The 21,316-nt window shown below is 41.5% G+C and overlaps 1 protein-coding gene across 1 annotated transcript; it reads left to right on the top strand.

Moving 5' to 3' along the window:
• Window positions 1-18,516: 18,516 nt before the first annotated feature.
• On the top strand, window positions 18,517-21,116 carry LOC113124814 (uncharacterized). The gene is made up of 4 exons (XM_026297935.1): window positions 18,517-18,790; window positions 19,262-19,319; window positions 19,564-19,605; window positions 20,108-21,116. The coding sequence occupies exons 1-4, from the start codon at window positions 18,554-18,556 to the stop codon at window positions 20,497-20,499; spliced, it is 729 nt and encodes a 242-aa protein (XP_026153720.1). The 5' UTR covers window positions 18,517-18,553; the 3' UTR covers window positions 20,500-21,116.
• Window positions 21,117-21,316: the final 200 nt, after the last annotated feature.

The raw sequence follows: 21,316 nt of genomic DNA, 5'->3' as shown, positions 1-21,316 counted from the left end.
GTGAATTGTTGTTTTAATTTTTGGCTTGTGGGTCCCAATTAAAGGGGAGTTTTACTGACGTGAGCCGAGTAAGGGGTTGGGCAAGATTACTATAGTTGCGAATAAATTGCCTGTAAAAATTTGTGAAGACCACAAACTGTTGGAGAGCTCGCCGATTTGTAGGTTGCGGCCATTCAAGTACTGCTTGCACTATATATTAGAAGGCAGTGTGATGACGGCTGGGAGTTGTAGGCGGCTGGAACGTGCCTGGTTAGAGATTCGGCTCACCAGTATTCCCAGGTTTACTGGTGAGTTGTGTCTTTTGGCGATCTGGGACTGACGGGGCAGGCGGAGATTGCATGACCAGGGTTGCCACAATACAGACAGCACCGCCAACGTTCAATTCAATTCAATTCAATTTTATTTGTATAGCGCCAAATCACAATACAAATCATCTCAAGGCACTTTACAAAAACTAAAACTAAAAACCCAACAATTCCCTTATGAGCAAGCACTTGGCGACAGTGGAGAGGAAAAAACTCCCTTTAACGGAAGAAAAAAACCTCCAGCAGAACCGGGCTCAGTTTGGGCGGCCATCTGCCTCGACCGGTTGGGGTGAGTGGATAGAGCAGAGAGAAAAGAACAGCAACAATAAACAACAAATAGACACTGCAAGTTGGTGGGGCCAGTAACTGCACATCAGCGATAAACAGCTCCAGGACCAGGGACACCTGCAGAAGGTACAGAGAGAGAGAGAGAGAGAGGGAGGGAGAGAGCACAAACTAGGGGAGAGAGAGAGCACAAGGTTAGTAACATTCAATGGTGGAATATACATGAGGTGGGAGAGAGGGGGGGGGGGGGGGGTAGGGGAGGGGAGCTCAGTGCACCAATGGTCCTCGGGCAGTCTAGGCCTATAGCAGCATAACTAACTAAGGGATGGTTCAGGGTTGCCTGAAGCCAGCCCTAACTATATGCTTTGTCAAAGAGGAAGGTTTTAAGTCTAGCCTTAAAAGTACAGAGAGTGTCTGCCTCCTGAACCCAGGCTGAGAGCTGGTTCCATAGGAGAGGAGCTTGATAGCTAAAGGCTCTGCCTCCCATTCTGCTTTTGAGAACTCTGGGAACCACAAATAGGCCTGCACTCTGAGAGCGAAGTGGTCTATTGGGATAATATGGTACTATGAGGTCTTTAAGGTATGAAGGAGCTTGATTATGAAGGGATTTGTATGTGAGAAGAAGGATTTTAAATTCTATTCTATATTTTACAGGGAGCCAATGAAGAGAAGCCAATATAGGAGAAATATGATCTCTCTTGCTAGTTCCTGTCAGGACTCTGGCTGCGGCATTCTGGATTAATTGGAGGCTTTTTATTAAGATATTAGGACATCCAGATAGTAATGAGTTACAGTAATCTAGCCTTGAGGAAACAAACGCATGGACTAGTTTTTCTGCATCATTTTGAGACAGGATGTTCCTAACTTTGGAAACGTTGCGCAGGTGAAAGAATGCAGTTCTAGAAATTTGTTTTATGTGTGAGTTAAAGGACATGTCCTGGTCAAAAATAACTCCAAGGTTTTTTACAGTAGTGCTGGAGGCCAGGGCTATGCCATCTAGAGTAGCTATAATTTTAGAAAAGTTATTTCTGAGATTTTTAGGCCCAAATATAATGACTTCTGTTTTCTCCGAGTTTAAAAGTAAAAAGTTACTGGTCATCCAAGCCTTTATGTCAGTTAGACAGGCTTGAAGTCTGGTTAACTGGTTTGTGTTAACAGGTTCAATAGATAGATATAACTGAGTGTCATCCGCATAGCAGTGGTAATTAATAGAGTGATTCCTAATGATATATCCTAAAGGAAGCATGTACAGGGTGAACAGAATCGGTCCTAGCACAGAACCTTGTGGAACTCCATAACTAACTTTTGTTCGTGTGGAAGGTTCATCATGGACATGAACAAACTGGAATCTGTCCGATAAATGCAGGATTGGAACCACTTTAACGCTGTTCCTCTGATACCAATCACATGCTCCAGTCTCTGTAATAAGATGTTGTGGTCAATGGTGTCAAATGCTGCACTAAGGTCTAGGAGGACAAGTATCGAAACAAGTCCATTATCTGAGGCTAAGAGAAGATCGTTGGTAACTTTCAACAGTGCTGTTTCTGTAGGTTGGATATTGGTCTATAATTAGCCAAGACACCTGGATCAAGACTAGGCTTTTTGAGTAAAGGTTTGATTACTGCAGTCTTAAAGGCCTGTGGTACGTAGCCTGATACTAGAGATAAATTTACCAAGTCCAATAAAGATGAGTTCATTAATGGCAGGGTGCCTTTAAGCAGTCTAGTCGGGATGGGGTCCAAGAGACACGTTGATGATTTCGATGAAGCAACTACTGATGTAAATTCAGAGAGATCTATAGGAGAGAAGCAGTCTAAACATAACTGAGGTCCTACAGATGATTCAAGAGCTACTGTAGTAAAAGATTCATTTATTGCAGGTATAGGAAGCATCTGCTGAATTTTATCTCTAATAGTTGTGATTTTATTTGTAAAGAAACTCATAAATTCATCACTGCTGAGAGCTAAGGGAACACTGGGCTCAACGGAGCTGTGACTTTTTGTCAGCCTGGCTACAGTGCTGAAAAGAAACCTGGGATTGTTCTTATTTTCCTCTATTAGTGATGAATAGTATGCAGTTCTGGCTTTACGGAGAGCTTTTTTATATGTTAGTAGACTGTTTTTCCAGGCTAGAAAAATTTCCTCTAAGTTTGTGGAACGCCACTTCCTTTCCAGCCTTCGTGATGCCTGCTTTAAGGTACGAACATGTAAATTATACCATGGGGCTAGTCTTCTCTGAATCACTAACTTCTTTTTCAGAGGGGCTACAGAATCAAGCGTTTCACGCAGTGAGGTTACAGCGCTGTCAACAACATGATCAATTTGGTAGGGAGTAGGATTAAGGCAGCTGCCCTCCATTATGTTTATACTTGGCATAGATGCAAATAAAGATGGAATCATTTTCTTAAATTTATTAACAGCGTTGTCGGATAAACATCTGCTGTAGTGGAATTTTCTTCCAGACGCTGCATGATCCATCATTTTAAATTCGAAAGTTATTAAAGAATGATCTGACAAAACAGGATTTGGGGGGAAAATTATTAGATGTTCAATTTCGATGCCATAGGTCAGAACAAGATCAAGGGTGTGATTAAAACAGTGGGTGGGTTTATTAACGTTTTGAATGAAACCAATTGAATCTAATATAGAATTAAATGCAATGCTGAGGCTGTTATTTTCAACATCTACATGAATGTTAAAATCTCCCACTATAATGACTTTATCTGATCTAAGCACTAAATCAGACAGGAAGTCAGGGAATTCAGTTAAAAACTCTGAGTAAGGAACAGGTGGACGGTACAAAATGACAAGTAGAACTGGTTTTTGTGTTTTCCAGTTTGTATGTGAGAGACTAAGAGTGAGGCTCTCAAATGAGTTATAACTGTTCTGAGGATGAAAGTTTAATAATAAGTTTGACTGGAAGATTGCAGCTACTCCTCCACCTTGACCTGTGCTTCGAGGAACATGATAATTTTTATGACTGAGGGGGGTTGATTCATTCAGACTGACATATTCATCCTGCTGTAACCAGGTTTCAGTAAGATAAAGTAGGTCAATTTGGTGATCAGTTATCAAATCATTTACTAACAGAGATTTAGAAGAAAGGGACCTAATATTTAATAATCCACATTTGACAGTTCTGTTTTTCTGTTCAATAAGAGGAGTGGTCTTAATTTTTATTAAGTTTTTATGAATAACTCCTCTTCTGTTAACTTCTGATTTGTTTGATTTATATGTTCGAGGGGCAGACACAGTCTCTATGTGGTTTGAAGGGGGCGGCGGCTCTAAGGAAACTGCAGAGAAGCGTTTTAGACTGAGTCTCTGCATCCCGGTCCCCACCCTGGATTGTCAGGCTTTAGGTCGGCTAAGAAACTCGGCCAAATTCCTAGAGATGAGAGCTGCACCATTCAAAGTGGGATGGATGCCATCTCTCGCTGTCAGACCGGGTTTTCCCCAGAAAGTGGCCCAATTGTCTATGAAGCCCACATCGTTTGCTGGACACCACCTAGACAGCCAGCGACGGAACGACGACATGCGGCTAAACATGTCATCGCTGGTCAGATTGGGGAGGGGTCCAGAGAAAACTACGGAGTCCGACATTAATTTAGCAAAGTTACACACCGACTCAACATTAATTTTAGTGAGCTCCGATTGGCGTAATCGGGTGTCATTGCTGCCGACGTGAATAACAATTTTCCCATATTTCCGATTAGCCTTAGCCAGCAGCTTCAGATTTGACTCGATGTCGCCCGCTCTGGCCCCAGGAATACATTTGACTATGGTCGCTGGTGTCTCTATTTTCACGTTCCTGACTATGGAATCGCCAATTATCAGAGTCGGTTTCTCAGCGGGTGTGTCGCTGAGCGGGGAAAATCTATTAGAAACGTGAACAGGCAGGTGATGAGCCGTGGGCTTCTGCTTAGGAGTATGTTTCCTTCGGACCGTCACCCAGGCTAATTCTCCGGGCTGCTCCGGAGCTGCCCTTGGACCGCTAACAGACCCTGAGCTCGGTGGCTCCACACCAGCTAACAGGGCTAGGCTAGCTGGCTTTTGTTCGAAGGTGCGGAGCCGCGCTTCCAAATCAGTGATCCTCGCCTCCAAGGCTAACAGAACCTTACACTTAATACAGGTATCATTATCGCTAAAGGAGGCAGAGGAATAACTAAACATGTGGCACACCGAGCAAGAAAGAGAGAGAGAGGGAGAGGCCATGTTAGCAAGCTAACTAGCTAGCTAAGCTAACCGGTAGGCCAACGAGCGCTAAGTCAGGAAATAGCAACAAACACCGGTCAAAACAGAAAGGTACCCGACCAGCACCGGAATGCAGCAGCCAGTGAACCGTTCAAAGTCTAGCCGGTTCCCAGGTGTGCCAAACCACAGCTAGTCTGCCGCCAGTCTGCAGACGAACCACACAACACACACAACACGACACGCCTGCAAGACAAAAGTGATTTGCTTACCCGGATGTTCAGCTACTCACCTCAGAACTCTTAGATCACCAGTCTACCACCAGTCTACCACCAGTCTCCTGCCGGCGTCAGTGTTAGTCTGGCGCGTCCCAACTGCATGGATTCTTCAGGATTGTTGAGCATCGAGGACGTCGAGGATGGTATTTTTGATAGCCTCAAGACGATTGGAGGCAGCTTCCTCAGCCCATTCCCTTCGCCGCTCTCGAAGGCAACTGTCTAGATGAATAAACAGAGAAACAAGTGTGTGCAGGGAAGGTTCTTCCTCCCTGCAGTAGGTCCTTTAAATTGGAGTTTAGCCCATTAATAAAACGTCCCCTTTGCTCCTAGTCGCCCCAAGCTGCCTTGGCAGAGAGTATTTGGAATTCTACTGCATAGTCCAATACACTCTTGGTTCCCTGGCGGAGTGACCGGAGGTGGTTAACTGCAGTTCCAGTATGATTAGGAAAATCAAAAATTTGGCCAAATAAAGCAACAAACGCATCAAACTTAAATTCCTCTAATGGGTGTGTCGAAAAAATGGCTTGAGCTCAGGCCAATGCTTTGTCTATTAAAGGTCCAAACAAAAATATCAGTTCATTCTCATCAGCGAAAACTGAAGCTTTTATGGGTAAGGTGAATCCTGGAACTCCCTCTCTATATCCTGCTGCCCCTGCAAAACATTAAGCTATGAGGCACAGACACGGAAGGAGAGGGAGCTAGACACACAAGGACACACCCTTGTGACAGGAGGGTGATACTGCTGCCTCATGACACTGTTTTCTTTATTAACCTGTGCATTGTGTGATGATGTATATATTTTATTTTTAGCACTTTCTTTATTTTATATGCTATGTAATACCTCTAATTTTGTAAATCTTAAAAATAACATAGTAACCAAGCCCGCCCCCCACAGGAACCAATTAAAATCAAAATCAATGTCAAAACTTAAGTACTTAAGTAAGGTAATTTCATCAGCTACAAAAGATTAATATAATTATATAATATCTTCTGTAATATACTTGAAAAGGAAGCAAAGAGTAGGAGCTAAAAACCTGTAGGATTCATTTCAGCTGGTAAACATGTCAGCCATACACCAAACAATTAACAGACATGGTATAAATGGCAAATCACTATAGAGGAAGCCATTTCTAACCCAAACAAAACACTACAAGACACCTGAAGTTTGCCAAAGACCACTTTGACACTCCACAACACTACTGGGAAAATGTCTTGTGCACAGATAAAATGAAGGTAGACTTGTTGATGAACACACATTACAATGTATGGTGTAAAAATAGAAACGTACCAACATGAAAACATCATCCCAACATTGTGTTTAATTAAATGAAAGTTTACAACTTTGTGTTTTTGCTGTTATTTGAGGAAGATCAGATCAAATTTCCTGACCAATTTATGCAGAAAACCAGGAAATCGCAAACAATGCCAATACCTTTTCAATTTCTGTATGATGCTGTACACAAAACATAAGTATAAAAAAGTGAACCTGACTTAGTCACATACTATTTCTTCTTCAACAAGGAGAGGCTACGGACAATTTAAAGAAACCCTTATAGACTTACAATTAAAGCAAGGAAGCTTTTACTTTAACTGCAGATGTACTTTATTTAGCAGATGCAAAATCTAACAGCAAATAACAAATGTGTTTAAAACAATAAAATCAATCAGTAATTTCTATTCTTTTTCTATCTTAACTATCATTCTATTCACAACTGCCTTGGTCTTTGAAGAATAGGGCTGGTTGAAGAGTATAAAAATCAAAAATGTAAAAATTGGTTGTTGAAAGTGTGGGAGAAGTTAGTGTATCAGAGGAGACTAGCCTCATGGTATAATTTACATATTCGTACCTTAAAGCAGGCATAGCGAAGGCTGGAAAGGAAGTGGCGTTCCACAAACTTAGAGGAAATTTTTCTAGCCTGGAAAAACAGTCTACTAACATATAAAAAAGCTCTCCGTAAAGCCAGAACTGTATGCTATTCATCACTAATAGAGGAAAATAAGAACAATCCCAGGTTTCTTTTCAGCACTATAGCCAGGCTGACAAAAGTCACAGCTCTGTTGAGCCTAGTGTTACCTTAGCTCTGTGACCCACATGGGGAGGACATCAGTGGGGTGTGGCAGAGCCTAAAGACCATCTCAGGCTTCAAAGCACCCCACCCCCAGGCTGAGGGGGACCTGCAGTGGGTTAATGAGCTAAATCTGCATTTCCTTAGGTTTGATCAATCACCTGTTCCTCCCCCAACAAAGCTGCATGCCTTCTCTCCAACACCTGGACACACCTCTGGCCCATCCCATCACCCCACCACTTCACAGCTCCACAAACTCACCCACCCCCCCAGCACACAGTTCCCCTGCCCACCCTTGTCCCCAACACCAGCCCAGGTGAGAAGTGAGCTGAGGAGGATCAAAGCTAGGAAGGCAGCTGGACCAGATGGCATCAGCTCCAGGCTCCTTAAGTCCTGCGCAGATGAACTGTGTGGAGTTATGGAGTATGTCTTCAATCTGAGCATCAAGCTGAGGGCGGTACCACAGCTCTGGAAGACTGCCTGTGTGGTACCAGTGCCCAAGACACCACACACTAAAGACCTCAACAGCTTCAGGCCAGTGGCTCTCACATCCCATCTGATGAAGACACTGAAGAGACTGGTCCTGGGCCACCGCCACCCCCTCACTAGCACCTGTATAGGCCTGAAATTACAGATACTGGTGAAGTTACACTCGTTAACGTTAGCTTCCTTCTTATAGTAACAGTTGTTATGGTTGCTGGAAATTATTTAAACTGTAGGTATACTTTTACTGCTTAGGAGATATTAATTTCAGGGTTTAGAGTAAACTGACCAAAGACTTCATCTAGTGAACTTGACCCAGTCACACACAGTCTGTTTCTTTTACGTCAACGAGGAGAGGCTATGGACACTTTAAACAAACCCTTATAAAATTACAATTAAAGCAAGGAAGCTTTTACTTTAACTGCAGATGTTGCTCTTTATTTAGCAGATGCAAAAGCTAACAGCAAAATCGACAAAAATCAACAGTACAATAATAAATCAGTGATCTCAAATCTTTCCCTATTTTACTACTGTTCTAGTCACAACCTCCACGGTCTTTGAAGAATAGGGGTGGTTGATGAACAGAAAATCAAAAACGTGAAAATTTGTTGTTGAAAGTCTCTGGATGGAATTTAATTCTATCATGATCCTCTGTACTGGGGTCTTTCCTCCAGGCAGGAATGCCAGACTGCCCAACAGCAGCCTCGCCCAGTTGCAAGGATGCTGGATGTGTTTTGTTAGATTCTATGCACTCCTGATAGAGGCAAAAATCTTGATGCAAACTGACAGAGTTTCTTCCAGCAACTCAAAGGTCCATTTCCCCAGCAAAATTCTAAGGTTTATATACTCTTTCACCTGCATTAGGTAATGCTTACTTTACAGTTTTGATTAACCAAATATGTACTTCCATTCTTTGTCAGTTACCAAGCAGATGTGGTGATGGCGTCATCAGTGCATGCCCTGAAACTTAAGGCCCACATGACTCCTTGGGTCACTCTGACCTGGCTATCACTTTAATTTCCCAGTTCTTATTCTATTTGAATTCAGGTACATCCCTTTTTCTCTCAGCCATCTGTTCACTCAGTCTTCCTGGTACTTTCCACCAGTTTTCACTTCCATACCAATCTGTGCACATAACTTTATTCCATTTCATTAATACATTTATTTCATACAGAGCTTATATTTAATTACATTTTCCTCATTATATGTCATGCGATCAACTATAACAAAATCATAGTGCTACCATTCCCCACAAATCATAATACAGTTACTATGAAATAATTTCTCTTTTAACTAATTTAGCTTTTTTTAATGATTAACGTTATTTTTGCATGGTTTTAATCAATATTTCAGAATTATTTTTTTGTCTAACCTCCATCTTAACTTACTATTCAATTCAATTCAATTCAATTTTATTTGTATAGCGCCAAATCACAATACAAATCATCTCAAGGCACTTTACAAAAACTACAACTAAAACCCAACAATTCCCTTATGAGCAAGCACTTGGCGACAGTGGAGAGGAAAAACTCCCTTTAACGGAAGAAAAAACCTCCAGCAGAGCCGGGCTCAGTTTGGGCGGCCACCTGCCTCGACCGGTTGGGGTGAGTGGATAGAGCAGAGAGAAAAGAACAGCAACAATAAACAACAAAGAGACACTGCAGGTTGGCGGGACCAGTAACTGCACATCAAGCTCCAGGACCAGGGACACCTGCAGAAGGTACAGAGAGAACAGAGAGAGAGGGAGAGAGCACAAACTAGGGGAGAAAGAGAGCACAAGGTTAGTAACATTCAATGGTGGAATATACATGAGGTGGGAGGAGAGAAGAGAGGGGAGGGGAAGGGAGGGGGGGGGGGTTAGGGTAGGGGAGCTCAGTGCACTGATGGTCCTCGGGCAGTCTAGGCCTATAGCAGCATAACTAAGGGATGGTTTAGGGTTGCCTGAAGCCAGCCCTAACTATACGCTTTGTCAAAGAGGAAGGTTTTAAGTCTATCCTTAAAAATATAGAGAGTGTCTGCCTCCTGAACCCAGGCTGGGAGCTGGTTCCATAGGAGAGGAGCTTGATAACTAAAGGCTCTGCCTCCCATTCTGCTTTTGGAAACTCTGGGAACCACAAGTAGACTCGCAGGTGAAAGAATGCAGTTCTAGAGATTTGTTTTATGTGTGAGTTAAAGGACATGTCCTGGTCAAAAATAACTCCAAGGTTTTTTACAGTAGTGCTAGAGGCCAGGGTTATGCCATCTAGAGTAGCTATAATTTGAGAAAAGTTTTTTCTGAGATTTTTTGGCCCAAATATAATGACTTCTGTTTTCTCCGAGTTTAAAAGTAGAAAGTTACTGGTCATCCAGGCCTTGATGTCAGTTAGACAGGCTTGAAGTCTGGTTAACTGGTTTGTGTTAACAGGTTTAATAGATAGATATAACTGAGTGTCATCCGCATAGCAGTGGTAATTAATAGAGTGCTTCCTAATGATATATCCTAAAGGAAGCATGTACAGGGTGAACAGAATCGGTCCTAGCACAGAACCTTGTGGAACTCCATAACTAACTTTTGTTCGTGTGGAAGGTTCATCATGGACATGAACAAACTGGAATCTGTCCGATAAATAGGATTGGAACCACTTTAACGCTGTTCCTCTGATACCAATCACATGCTCCAGTCTCTGTAATAAGATGTTGTGGTCAATGGTGTCGAATGCTGCACTAAGGTCTAGGAGGACAAGTATTGAAACAAGTCCATTATCTGAGGCTAAGAGAAGATCGTTGGTAACTTTCAACAGTGCTGTTTCTGTACTATGATGTGCTCTAAATCCTGACTTACTACTTACTACTTACTACTCCTTACTACTTGTTCCACAGTGCTACTCTTCTTCATTTTCCCCCATTTCTGGTTCTTTTATTGATGTTATCCCTGAAACTGGAGCCCGGTGGCTGCTAGGCCTGCTTCTCACATAGCACTTCAGGTTCTATTGGCCTCTCCATCTTGGATTCAAAAGGCCTTCTCTCACTCCATCTTTCTCTCTGAGGCCTGTAGGGCCTATGCTGTATATATTGCCCCTCACAGGGTTTTTCCTCATATTTTTATCATCGACATGGGTTTTTCTGGGCTCTTTGACAATACCCATAAGCACATATTGTACACACGGTTTGTATTGTACAAACGGTGTAGCTTTATAGTTTTTTTTCCACTTAGAATTTTTTTTTCATATTTTTAATTTCTTATGTATCTTACATCTTTGCTACTTTTGGCACTCTGCTGTGTACTTATACTTTGCTGTTGCAACAATGCAATTTCCCCATTGTGGGATTAATAAAGGTTTCTTATCTTCTCTTATTGTCATTAGTTGGCTCATCTTTATTAGACCTGGTAAATTTATCTCTAATATCAGGCTACGTACCACAGGCTTGTAAGACTGCAGTAATCAAACGCTTACTCAAAAAATTATAGACCAATATCCAACCTACCATTTATTTCTAACATCCTAGAAAAAGCTGTTGCTAAGCAGCTATCAGACCACTTACACAGGAATTAACTATTTGAAGATTTTCAATCAGGATTTAGAGCACATCATAGTACAGAAACAGCACTGTTAAAAGTCACCAACGATCTTCTCTTAGCCTCAGATAATGGACTTGTTTCTATACTTGTCCTCCTAGACCTTAGTGCTGCATTTGACACTATTGACCACAACATCTTATTACAGAGACTGGAGCATGTGACTGGTATCAGAGGAACAGCATTAAAATGGTTCCAATCCTATTTATCGGACAGATTCCAGTTTGTTCATGTCCATGAGAGGAGCTCAGTGCAGCAATGGAGAGTCCTCAGGTAGTCTAGACCTATAGCAGCATAACTAACTATACGCTTTGTCAAAGAGGAAGGTTTTAAGTCTAGCCTTAAAAGTACAGAGCGTGTCTGCCTCCTGAACCCAGGCTGGGAGCTGGTTCCACAGGAGAGGAGCTTGATAGCTAAAGGCTCTGCCTCCCATTCTGCTTTTGGAAACTCTGGGAACCACAAGTAGACCTGCACTCTGAGACCGAAGTGCTCTATTGGAATAATATGGTACTATGAGGTCTTTAAGGTATGAAGGAGCTTGATCATGAAGGGATTTGTATGTGTGAAGAAGGATTTTAAATTCTATTCTGTATTTTACAGGGAGCCAATGAAGAGAAGCTAATATAGGAGAAATATGATCTCTCTTGCTAGTTCCTGTCAGGCCTCTGGCTGCAGCATTCTGGATTAACTGGAGGCTTTTTATGGAGATACTGGGACATCCAGATAGTTATGAGTTACAGTAATCTAGCCTTGAGGTAACAAATGCATGCCTTTAGTTTAGCTGGTCCTAAACTAAAGGCTAGGAGATGGAGATACAAACCTTTCCTACCATCCATTATCATGGGGAATATCACGGGGAACAGAATTGATGAGCTGGAGACACTGGTTAAGACCCAGAGAGCATTTTGTGAGTGTGACCTGATGTGCCCAAGCCAGCTAGAGTCGTGACCGTTGTTAGGAGAAAACATTTGGAAGTCGTTTGTAAATTATTTCGTGAAGAAAAGTTTGTAGAGTTTATTTTGGATAAGGATGTTTGATAACTCATACCCTGTACATAGCGTGCACTGTTTATTTCTTTGTTAACTGGTCAGAAGACGTCTAGGTGTTTTTGTTTTCATTTTTCCCCTGCTTGTTTTGGGTAGGAGTCCAGGGAAAGGAACCCTGTGATTTTCTTTTCTTTTGTTGATTTTCTTTATTAGAGTACGTAGGGCTATTATAGCGTTTTTGTTAGTAGTTTCCGGTTACGCCGTTGTTTCAGTTTCTGTTTTGTTATTTGTAAATAAATATCTTTTCTTTAAGAGTTAGTAGTCGTGAGGGTTTTGTTGAGAGCGGTAGAGTTTTCGGAAGGAAACTCACATCATGTTACGCACCGGTAATGTTATGAGTCTCCTTTTGGGACTTCCTGCCGGGGACCTTTACGATGAAAGGGCTTCCTGTTTTCCCCCTGCATCAGTCCCCGGCAGCTTCACATGGGTCAATGATTGTTCGCACCTGTGTCCAATTACTGTTTCTCTGCCGGCTATATGTACTGCCGGCATTCCTTTGTTCAGTGCAGAAGCATTAACTGGTGTAACTCATGTAACTCGTGTTAACCTCTTTCGTTCGTTAACCTGTGTGACTTGTGTTAGTGTGTGTAGCTAATTGTGGATCATTTTCATGTCCTATTATATGCGTCTGCTTGGCAGACTGTGCCGCCTAACCGGCTACTATTTGTTCACCGGGACACCCGGTTGTATTTCTGTTTTCTCTCCTGATCCCTGGAGTCTCCGGGGGGAAGAATTAAACCTCTTTTGTCCTGCATTTGGGTCCTGTCACTCCATCCTCCTGCCAGCACCTCAACACTTAACAGGTAACCCCTAGGCCGGTCGTAACACCTTCCACGTTCAGTGTTCGTCTATTCCTCAGAATTCAGTGTTCGTGTGTCTGTGCTCTCGAGCTGTGTTCGTCTTGCGTGGTATCTCCCTTTCTGTTTCTCCAAGTCCCTAGCTTTTGTTTTCCTGTGTTTTCTTTGAACAACTTCTGAGTCCTAAGCCTTTGTTCCCTGGAAATAAAAACATTCCTGCACTGAGTACCAGAGTGAGTGTTTTGATGCTTTTAAAATAAAACCCCAGTTTTGTGACATCAGTTATTTTCAGTTAACTAACCTGGAGAATGATAGCTACAACTAAAACTGCAGTTCCTGTACTATGTATGTAAACACCTCACCTTTTTGTTTTCCAGGTCTTCTCACTCACACCACCACACACAGGCCACTACACATTTTAGCAGCATGGAAGTATGTGTCACACGTATTCAAATTTAAAATGGGCATACTGAACAATGCCCTTTCCCCACCTGGGTATGTTGGACCACATACCACTAGCCTTGGCCTCTCACTGGCCTCTCACTGCTCCTGATCCAAGCATACATCCTCCTCAGTTGTAGAACTAAGCCAGTTATGAGAACTCATCAGAGTTTACAACAATTATAACAATCAGGGGTCCTGATGAGGATTTTTAATATTCTCATCCTTCCTGAAACCAGCCACAATTATTCCCATCCCCAGAAAAAGAGCCATAAGTTGCCTGAATGACCAGAGACCAATCAGACTGATGAAGTGTTTTGAAAGACTTTCTTCTTCACCACCTAAACTTCTGCCTTACCCCAAAGTTTGACCAATACCAGTTTGCGTAAAGAACAAACAGGTCAACAGAGTGACGCCCTTGCCACTGCTCTCCACGCTGCCCTGAGCCACCTTGATAAACCTGAGAACTGTCAGGATGCTTTTTATTGTCTGCAGTTCAGCCTTCAACACCATCCTTCTGGACATTCTTGTCAAAAATCTGACTGACCTAGATTTCCCTCCCCCCACCAGTAACTTTCTGATGAGCCATCCACAAATCGTGAAGGCTGGGTCCCTCAGATCCTCCACTCTGACGATTAGCTCAGGCTGTCCTCTGAGCCGTGAGCTTAGCCCCTACCTGTACGCTTTGTATACATATGACTGTGTCTCCTCTGACCCATCAAACATCAAGTTTGTGGACAATACGACTGGGGTGGGTCTCGAATTGGCATACGGGGAGGAGGTCCAGATGCTGGCTGCATGGAGCTCTGCAAATAACCTACAACTGAACACCAGCAAAACAAAAGAGTTGATGAAACTGCCCCTCTATACATTGATGGTGACTGTATGGATGGGGTCTCCTTCTTCAAATTCCTGGGAGTATCACCAGGGACTTTACCTGATCCACCAACACGTTGGTAGTGACCTAGGTCCAGCAGAGGCTCCATTTCATTAGGGTTCTGCAGAAAAAACATGTGAAAGAAAAACTGCTAATCACTTTCTATGATAGAAAGTGTACTGGCGTACTGCATTACTGCATTATTACTGCTTTCTAACCTGCCTGGATGACACTGCCAGCTCAGCAGGGTGAGGAAAATAATGGCTGACAACTATCACCCTGGACAATGTCTTTTTAACATCCTGTCCTTTGGCAGGAGATACAATAGCATTAAAAACCAGACAAAATGAAAAATAGTTTTTATCCATGGGCTGTCAGACTTATGAACACTAAGTAGGGCCCACAACACACATTATCAGAATCTGTGCAATATATGTGTGTGACAGGGGTGAAATGTGGATTATGTGTCAATTAACTGTTATTCTTTTTCTTTTTAATCTAATTCTGATGCTTTTACTTATCATTTATTTCTTTTTACTCTTTTTTATATATTCGGCATTGTTTGCACTGAAGGGGGCAGCTCATACGCAATTTCAATGTATGCATGTACAATGACATTAAAGGCTATTCTGTTCTATCCTGTGTAAACTATACAATTATTAAGATTGAATCATATGGTCAGCACGGGGTTGGAGGAGTGGTTAGCACTGTTGCCTCAGAGCAAGAAGGTTCCTGGTTTGAAACCCATCAGGGACCTTTCTGTGTGGAGTTTGCATGTTCTCCCTGTGCTTGCGTGGGTTTTCTCCAGGTACTCTGGTTTCCTTCCACAGTCCAAAAACATGTATGTCAGGTTGATTGGTGACCCTAAATTGCCCATAGGAGTGAGTGTGAGTGTGTGAGGTTGTTTGTCTCTATGTGGCCCTGTGATGGACTGGTGACCTGTCCAGGGTGGACCCCTGCCTTTCACCCAAAGAGAGCTGGGATAGGCTCCAGCAGATCCCCGTGACCCTGGTTAGGAATAAGGGGGTATAGATAATGGATGGATGGATGGACAGTATGTTGTCATGTACTGCGTGTTTTATTGTGTCAGTGTTCTGTTAGTCATTTCCTGTTAGTCAGTTCCTCCTTAGTTAGTTCCTTCCCAATTAGGGAAGACACACGTGTGACACATAATTGGTTCCACCTGTGTCTTGTTAAGTTTTCCCTGTCTGTATATATACTCAGTCATTGCTGTAGAATAGAAAAGCGTTTTTGAGGGAAATTGTGCATGTGTGTATACATGGAAACAGAAAGTCTTTTTTGCTCATCAAATTTTGCACATCCCCATCTCTCTCCCTCTCTTTCTTATGGCCACATCAGAGCCCCATAAACATGACAGTACTTGTACAAAGAAAAGAGAGATCAATCAATGTTAAATGGTCAAAGAATCAAAGAAGCACTCCGTTACCAAAGGAAAATCTTTTTGTTGCTTTTAGTGCAGCATGTATTCTCAGGTGCTGTTGTTGCAGACCTATAAGAGCATGTGGCTTTCTTGACTGGTCATTTCTTCAGCAAAAATTAAGAAAACCTTTTCTCTGGAGGAGGCTCTGACTACTGGCCTGCAGTCCTCTGAGGGCGAGGCAATGTCCAGCAGTACTGACACAGGCAGTGAGGAGACAACAAAGGCTTTGTCCATTTTGAACAAGATGGGTTATCCAGCTCCAGTGAAGACACGGAGGAGGAGGAAGGCTGCTTGGAAATCCTGAAATGGGCAGCTGATCTGGGCTGCAACCCCTGAAGAGACTCTGTGGTATGTTCCACCCCCAATTCTGACCTCAGGGCCAACACGTTATGCCACAGCCAGGATCAGTAGCCCAAAGGCATCCTTTGAGCCCTTCATTACTGAGAAAATTATTCAGCTTATCCTCAAAAACACCAACATGCAGGGGAGACAAACAGCAGTGGATTGAAGAAATGCAGATAAGGAGGAGCTATGGGCCTTTATCGGTTTGCTAATCCTGGCTGGATCTTACCGATCCTCGGATCCTGCCCGAAGACACTACATGCTGCGCTCACCAGCAACAGCCACACTGGTCGCACAGGTCCAAGGCCAAGAAACAGAGCAAAGGGAAGAGCCCTAGAAGAGGTGAAAGCAATGCACATTTTGCACATGACAGCGAAAGGTCTGGACCCAGTGTGACAAGAGCAGCAAGCATTCAGGCAAAGTACACATGAAAAAGATCTGCAGCTCCTGGTCCACTGACTGAACTCTCTCACAGAAACACACACACATGCAAATTGTTTCAAATTTTGTGTTGACAATGAAAATGTTGGTTAATATTCCCAAAATGGCATTAAAGGGTTACAATTATTTAAGAAAGACATGTAAATTTAGTAGTTATGTTCAGGACTGAAGTTGGTCAAACGATTTAATGCAGTGAAAGTGAAAAAAAATATTCATATATATCATTTTCATAGCACTTTTTAGGAACAAAACATTTTTCCCCTGAAGGGTAAAACATCATTTTCTGAAGAGGTGCATACGGGCTAAACCTAATCACAAACTCTCAAGTGATACTGAATACAGGAAGAAGTGAACCTTGAGGTAGAGACACCTACTGTACTGAAGAGCAGAGCCAACATTATTCTTCAACAGGATCAGCACCGGTGCCACTGCTGCTGTCCTGTCTTTCTCTTTCAGCCACATGAACCCTACACTCTCCTCATACACTGCTCTTATCCCCACTCTTCAACTCAGGGATTTTAACACAGCTCCATCATCAACTTTTCATCAACATCTTGGTGTCAGATAGCAGAGGACACTTTGAGAAGTCTCATGGAGGGACAGGTCCAATTTTCAACACAAGGGGGAGCTACACAATATTAAACAGGTGGTTTTAATGTGGCTGATCAGTGTGTCAGTTCTACATATGCTGTATATCTGCTCATCATATACTTTTCTTTTTATTAATATCCAACACTTAACTTCAATTTACTGCAGAGTTATTTTTAGACTGTCCACCTTAATTATGCTACTATGTATCATTATATATAGTCTCCAAATCAGCAATCAGGTTCTTTTTGTATTTCTTCTAAACACCAGCTTACTGGAATTTAGTGTCTGCAGGGATGTGCACTTTGGATGTGCAGAGAGTTTGGCTGGCATGGTTGACTGACACATCAGATGCACATCACATATCAAATAATGAATGCCCTCACTAATGTGGCACCAACAATTACCATAACCTATGGCAATTGTAACATCTAATGGGAAAATCTACATATAGAGCCAAAAAAAGTGAAGCTGAATTGAATTTGCACAGAGATTCTTTTATCTTTATTTAATGCCTGACTTTTGATTATTCCACCTGTGTTCATTGATCAATGTGCCATTTATTGTTTTACCTGCACTATGTATTGTTAATTAATTTGTTTTTCATGAGATCCATCCACATTTTCTAATGTTGTGTCCTATTTCGCAACTAAGAGAACATTTTTAGGCCTGTGTTGCATGACGCACATTGCTTTCCCTGAAATATTATGAGCAAGCAGCACAGACATGACCCTGTCTCCCCTCTTTCTCTATCAGACAACCCTCAAACAAATGTCCAAAAACTAATACACATATTGTAGTTTTTTCGTTTGCCTTGTGTTCAATATTTATGGATGTACAAAGTAAATCATCTCTAGGCATTCTACAGAAGTCCCAAAACAAAATAACCAACTCTGTAAAAACTTTCTCTGTTTACAGTTATTCATGTCTCAAATGTTGCAAAGCCAACTTGGTCACAAACCTCTAAGCATTTGGCCTCAACAGGCCAATAAACTACCTTCTAGATTCAAAACTAATTTTAGTTTACAGCTTCCTCTCGAGGAAACACAAAAGTTTTTCAGAATTCTGAAGGTTTTCAAAAGTGCAATATAAATTGGTAAATAAATAGTTTTTAATGGGGTTTATCTTTAGATTTCTATCTGTGAAAAATGATAATTAATACATGTAAGGCAAAGCCTATTTACATGGTTTGGGCAGCATATAAATCAGGGCTTTGGTTTGTGCTCCCCCTCTTCCCATCTGAATGAATGGACAGATGATGTCATTCACATCATCTGGGAATGACATCAAATCCAAGTGACGGATTTTGGTGTGGGCGGTTGGCTACAGCCAATATAAGGCTCTGCATGTCTCCAGTAAACAACTTTTTTCCGGGCCAACCAGTTTTACAGACACTTGCAGAGAGCTCAGACCTGTGGCCATGGGACAGAAACCGGTGAGACACACTCTGCAAGCGGAGGCTGCCTCTGGGGATGCAGATATAGGTATGGATATGGACGAGTCTGTTCTCATCCTTATTAAACACTGCCAGGACATGAAGCAACAAGAAACACACCTCAGGCTCATCACTCTGCTCCTGCTGCTCAGCTGTACAGCACTGTTCATTTTTACCACTGGTGCTGATTTAAGGCAAACGTCTGGACACAGTGAACAAAGGGTTTGTACCAAGACTTTTCCTTGTCATCTTATAGAGACGTAGCTTTGCTGGAAGCAGTGATTATTATTAGAACTGTACCTGTATATTTCTAATGATTAGAGATATGATGAAATAAATCAAGCTCCATGAACATGTTCTTCTGTGAAATGGTATAAAAGACATACAAGCTTTATATTTACCAGTGTTGTTTTAAGTAACTGCAAACAATCTTATGCTGTCCAGATATATACTGTATATTTCAGCAGACCCAGAGGAACTATGAATAAGAGCTGACCAAATTTATTTAGTTAGTTTATTTAGTCCCATCCAATCTATTACTTTCACCTATCTGCCTATTTTGCTTGTCCTTTGCTACTGGTATGACTATAATACAAAACCACATTATGGGCCTAACATAAGGCCCATAATTTGTTATATTTGAAAATTATATCTGACTCAAATGTAACTTATTATATTCTTCTTTACTCTCAGAGCACAGCTGAGCCATCAAGTGCAAGTGCAGCAGCCTACCAGCAACTCTGCCCTGCAGGTATGCCATTAGCTTCATCCCTAATAAAATGGGGATGAGTTTAAAAGTTAAGGTTTACTGCTCTCCACTTGTCTTGCAGGAGATCCATCCACATTTTCTAATATTGTGTCCTATTTTGCAAAGAGAACATTTTTTTGCAAAGAGAACATTTTTATGCCTGTGCTGCATGACGCACATTGCTTTCCCTGAAATATTATGAGCAAGCAGCACAGACTTAACCCTGTCTCCCTTCTTTCTCTATCAGACAACCCTCAAACAAATGTCCAAAGACTGCACGTTTATCTCAGTAAGTGTTTTTCTTCAGCTTTTACTCCATTAAGTTACTTTATACAACACTGTAGCATCACCTGCATACAAATATTGTATTTTAATATAATATAATAATCTCTAGGCATTCTACAGAAGTCTGAAAACAACATGAACAACTCAGTAAAAACTTTCTCTGTTTGCAGTTATTCATGTCTCAAATGTTGCAAAGTCAACTTGGTCACAACCTATAAGCATCTGGCCTTAGCAGGCCAATAAACTTCTTTCTAGATTCAAAACAAATTTTAGTTTACATAAGTGAGTTTCACAACACAAACAGGCTTAAATACTGATTTTCTGTATTGCATCAGATCTTCTGTGTTTTCCTCAGTCATTTAACAGTGAGCCCCAGAGGTTTCAAGATTTCAAGATGTGACTCTTAAAAAGCTTATTTAATATGTTAAGAATTAACTGTATGACCAGACCACCACATAAGGGAATTTTTAATAAGTCTCATTTGTTGTCTCTCCCTCATTCTACAGAGTCTGTGCCTGCAGAAAACATAACAGATAGACTATACATGAAATGGTATAAAGTGTTTGGAGACAACTACAATGATAAAAAACGTGCCATTGTGATTCCTGAGACAGGTTACTATTTCGTGTATGCAACATTTGCCTTAAGCTGCCAAGATGAAGTTGAAGATGAAAGCTTCAAGAAGTTCTATGTCACGCTGCATCGCTGGAATGAAGGCTACAGACAAGAAAAAACCATTGGGAGTGCAATGGATGGTATTGAGTGCTCTTCAGACAGGTCTAGGAGTGTGTTTATGGGGCAGCTTTTTTATTTGTTGAATGGAGACCATGTGAGTGTGTGGATTGAAGAGGGCTACAAGCTGATCACAAAATCATCATTTGGAGCTTATTCCACATAGAGAACATGCTGGATTGTGATGACATTTTTTGTGTATGAGTTTATTGTTTCAATCTTAATAATTATATTTAAATTATTTTACTAAAAACAATCAGTTACTTGTGTAGGTTAAGTATCATCACTTATTTATAAGCTTTAAATGTTTTAAAAGTTCCTGAGGATTTAAAATACCTGTGTATTGTGGTTTTGAAGCTGTATGTAGGGAGGTAATGAATTATAGTTTTTTGACATAGATTCTCCTGGTGGGATGAACAGCCTTCTTCCTAAAGATATTCTCTCATTTGCCTGTTTTTGTGATGCTGGTGGAATAGTGGTTTCTCCAAATTCTTCTCTACTGTAGGTGTTCATCTAGGTTGAGATCCTGCCGTACAGTGATTCACACTATTTTCATCACTATGAGTAAACAGGTGGTGATACAGCTCTTGTTATTTATTCAGGTCTAACCATATATTATAAAGTACTGTATACCCACATATGCACTTAAGTATTATTTATCGGAGTAAAATTTTGAGATCCATTTGCTATTCTGTTGCTAAGCATTTCCACTGAAAGCTTATTTCAGCCAAGATATGTTTAAACGAGAACTGTAAGAAATTTTGATGGGTTTTTAGATGTGCAGGTAGGAATATGCTCTGTTGTTAAAACAACATTAAGGCAGTTATTTTGTTTTGTGTTTTTTTTTTAACTTCAGTGGGTTTAACTATTTATATTAAAATAAATTAAGTTAAGCTAACAAAGTGTGTGCCAGTTTCATTGTCATGTCACCCAAATTACAATAACATATTTATATTCTCCCTGTGATGGACTGGTGACCTGTC

The sequence above is a fragment of the Mastacembelus armatus genome, chromosome 12 (assembly GCF_900324485.2).
Source record: "Mastacembelus armatus chromosome 12, fMasArm1.2, whole genome shotgun sequence".
Classification (NCBI taxonomy): Eukaryota; Metazoa; Chordata; class Actinopteri; order Synbranchiformes; family Mastacembelidae; genus Mastacembelus; species Mastacembelus armatus.
The sequence above is the reverse complement of the archived record's forward strand: the minus strand, read 5'-3'. Positions and strand labels throughout refer to the sequence as shown.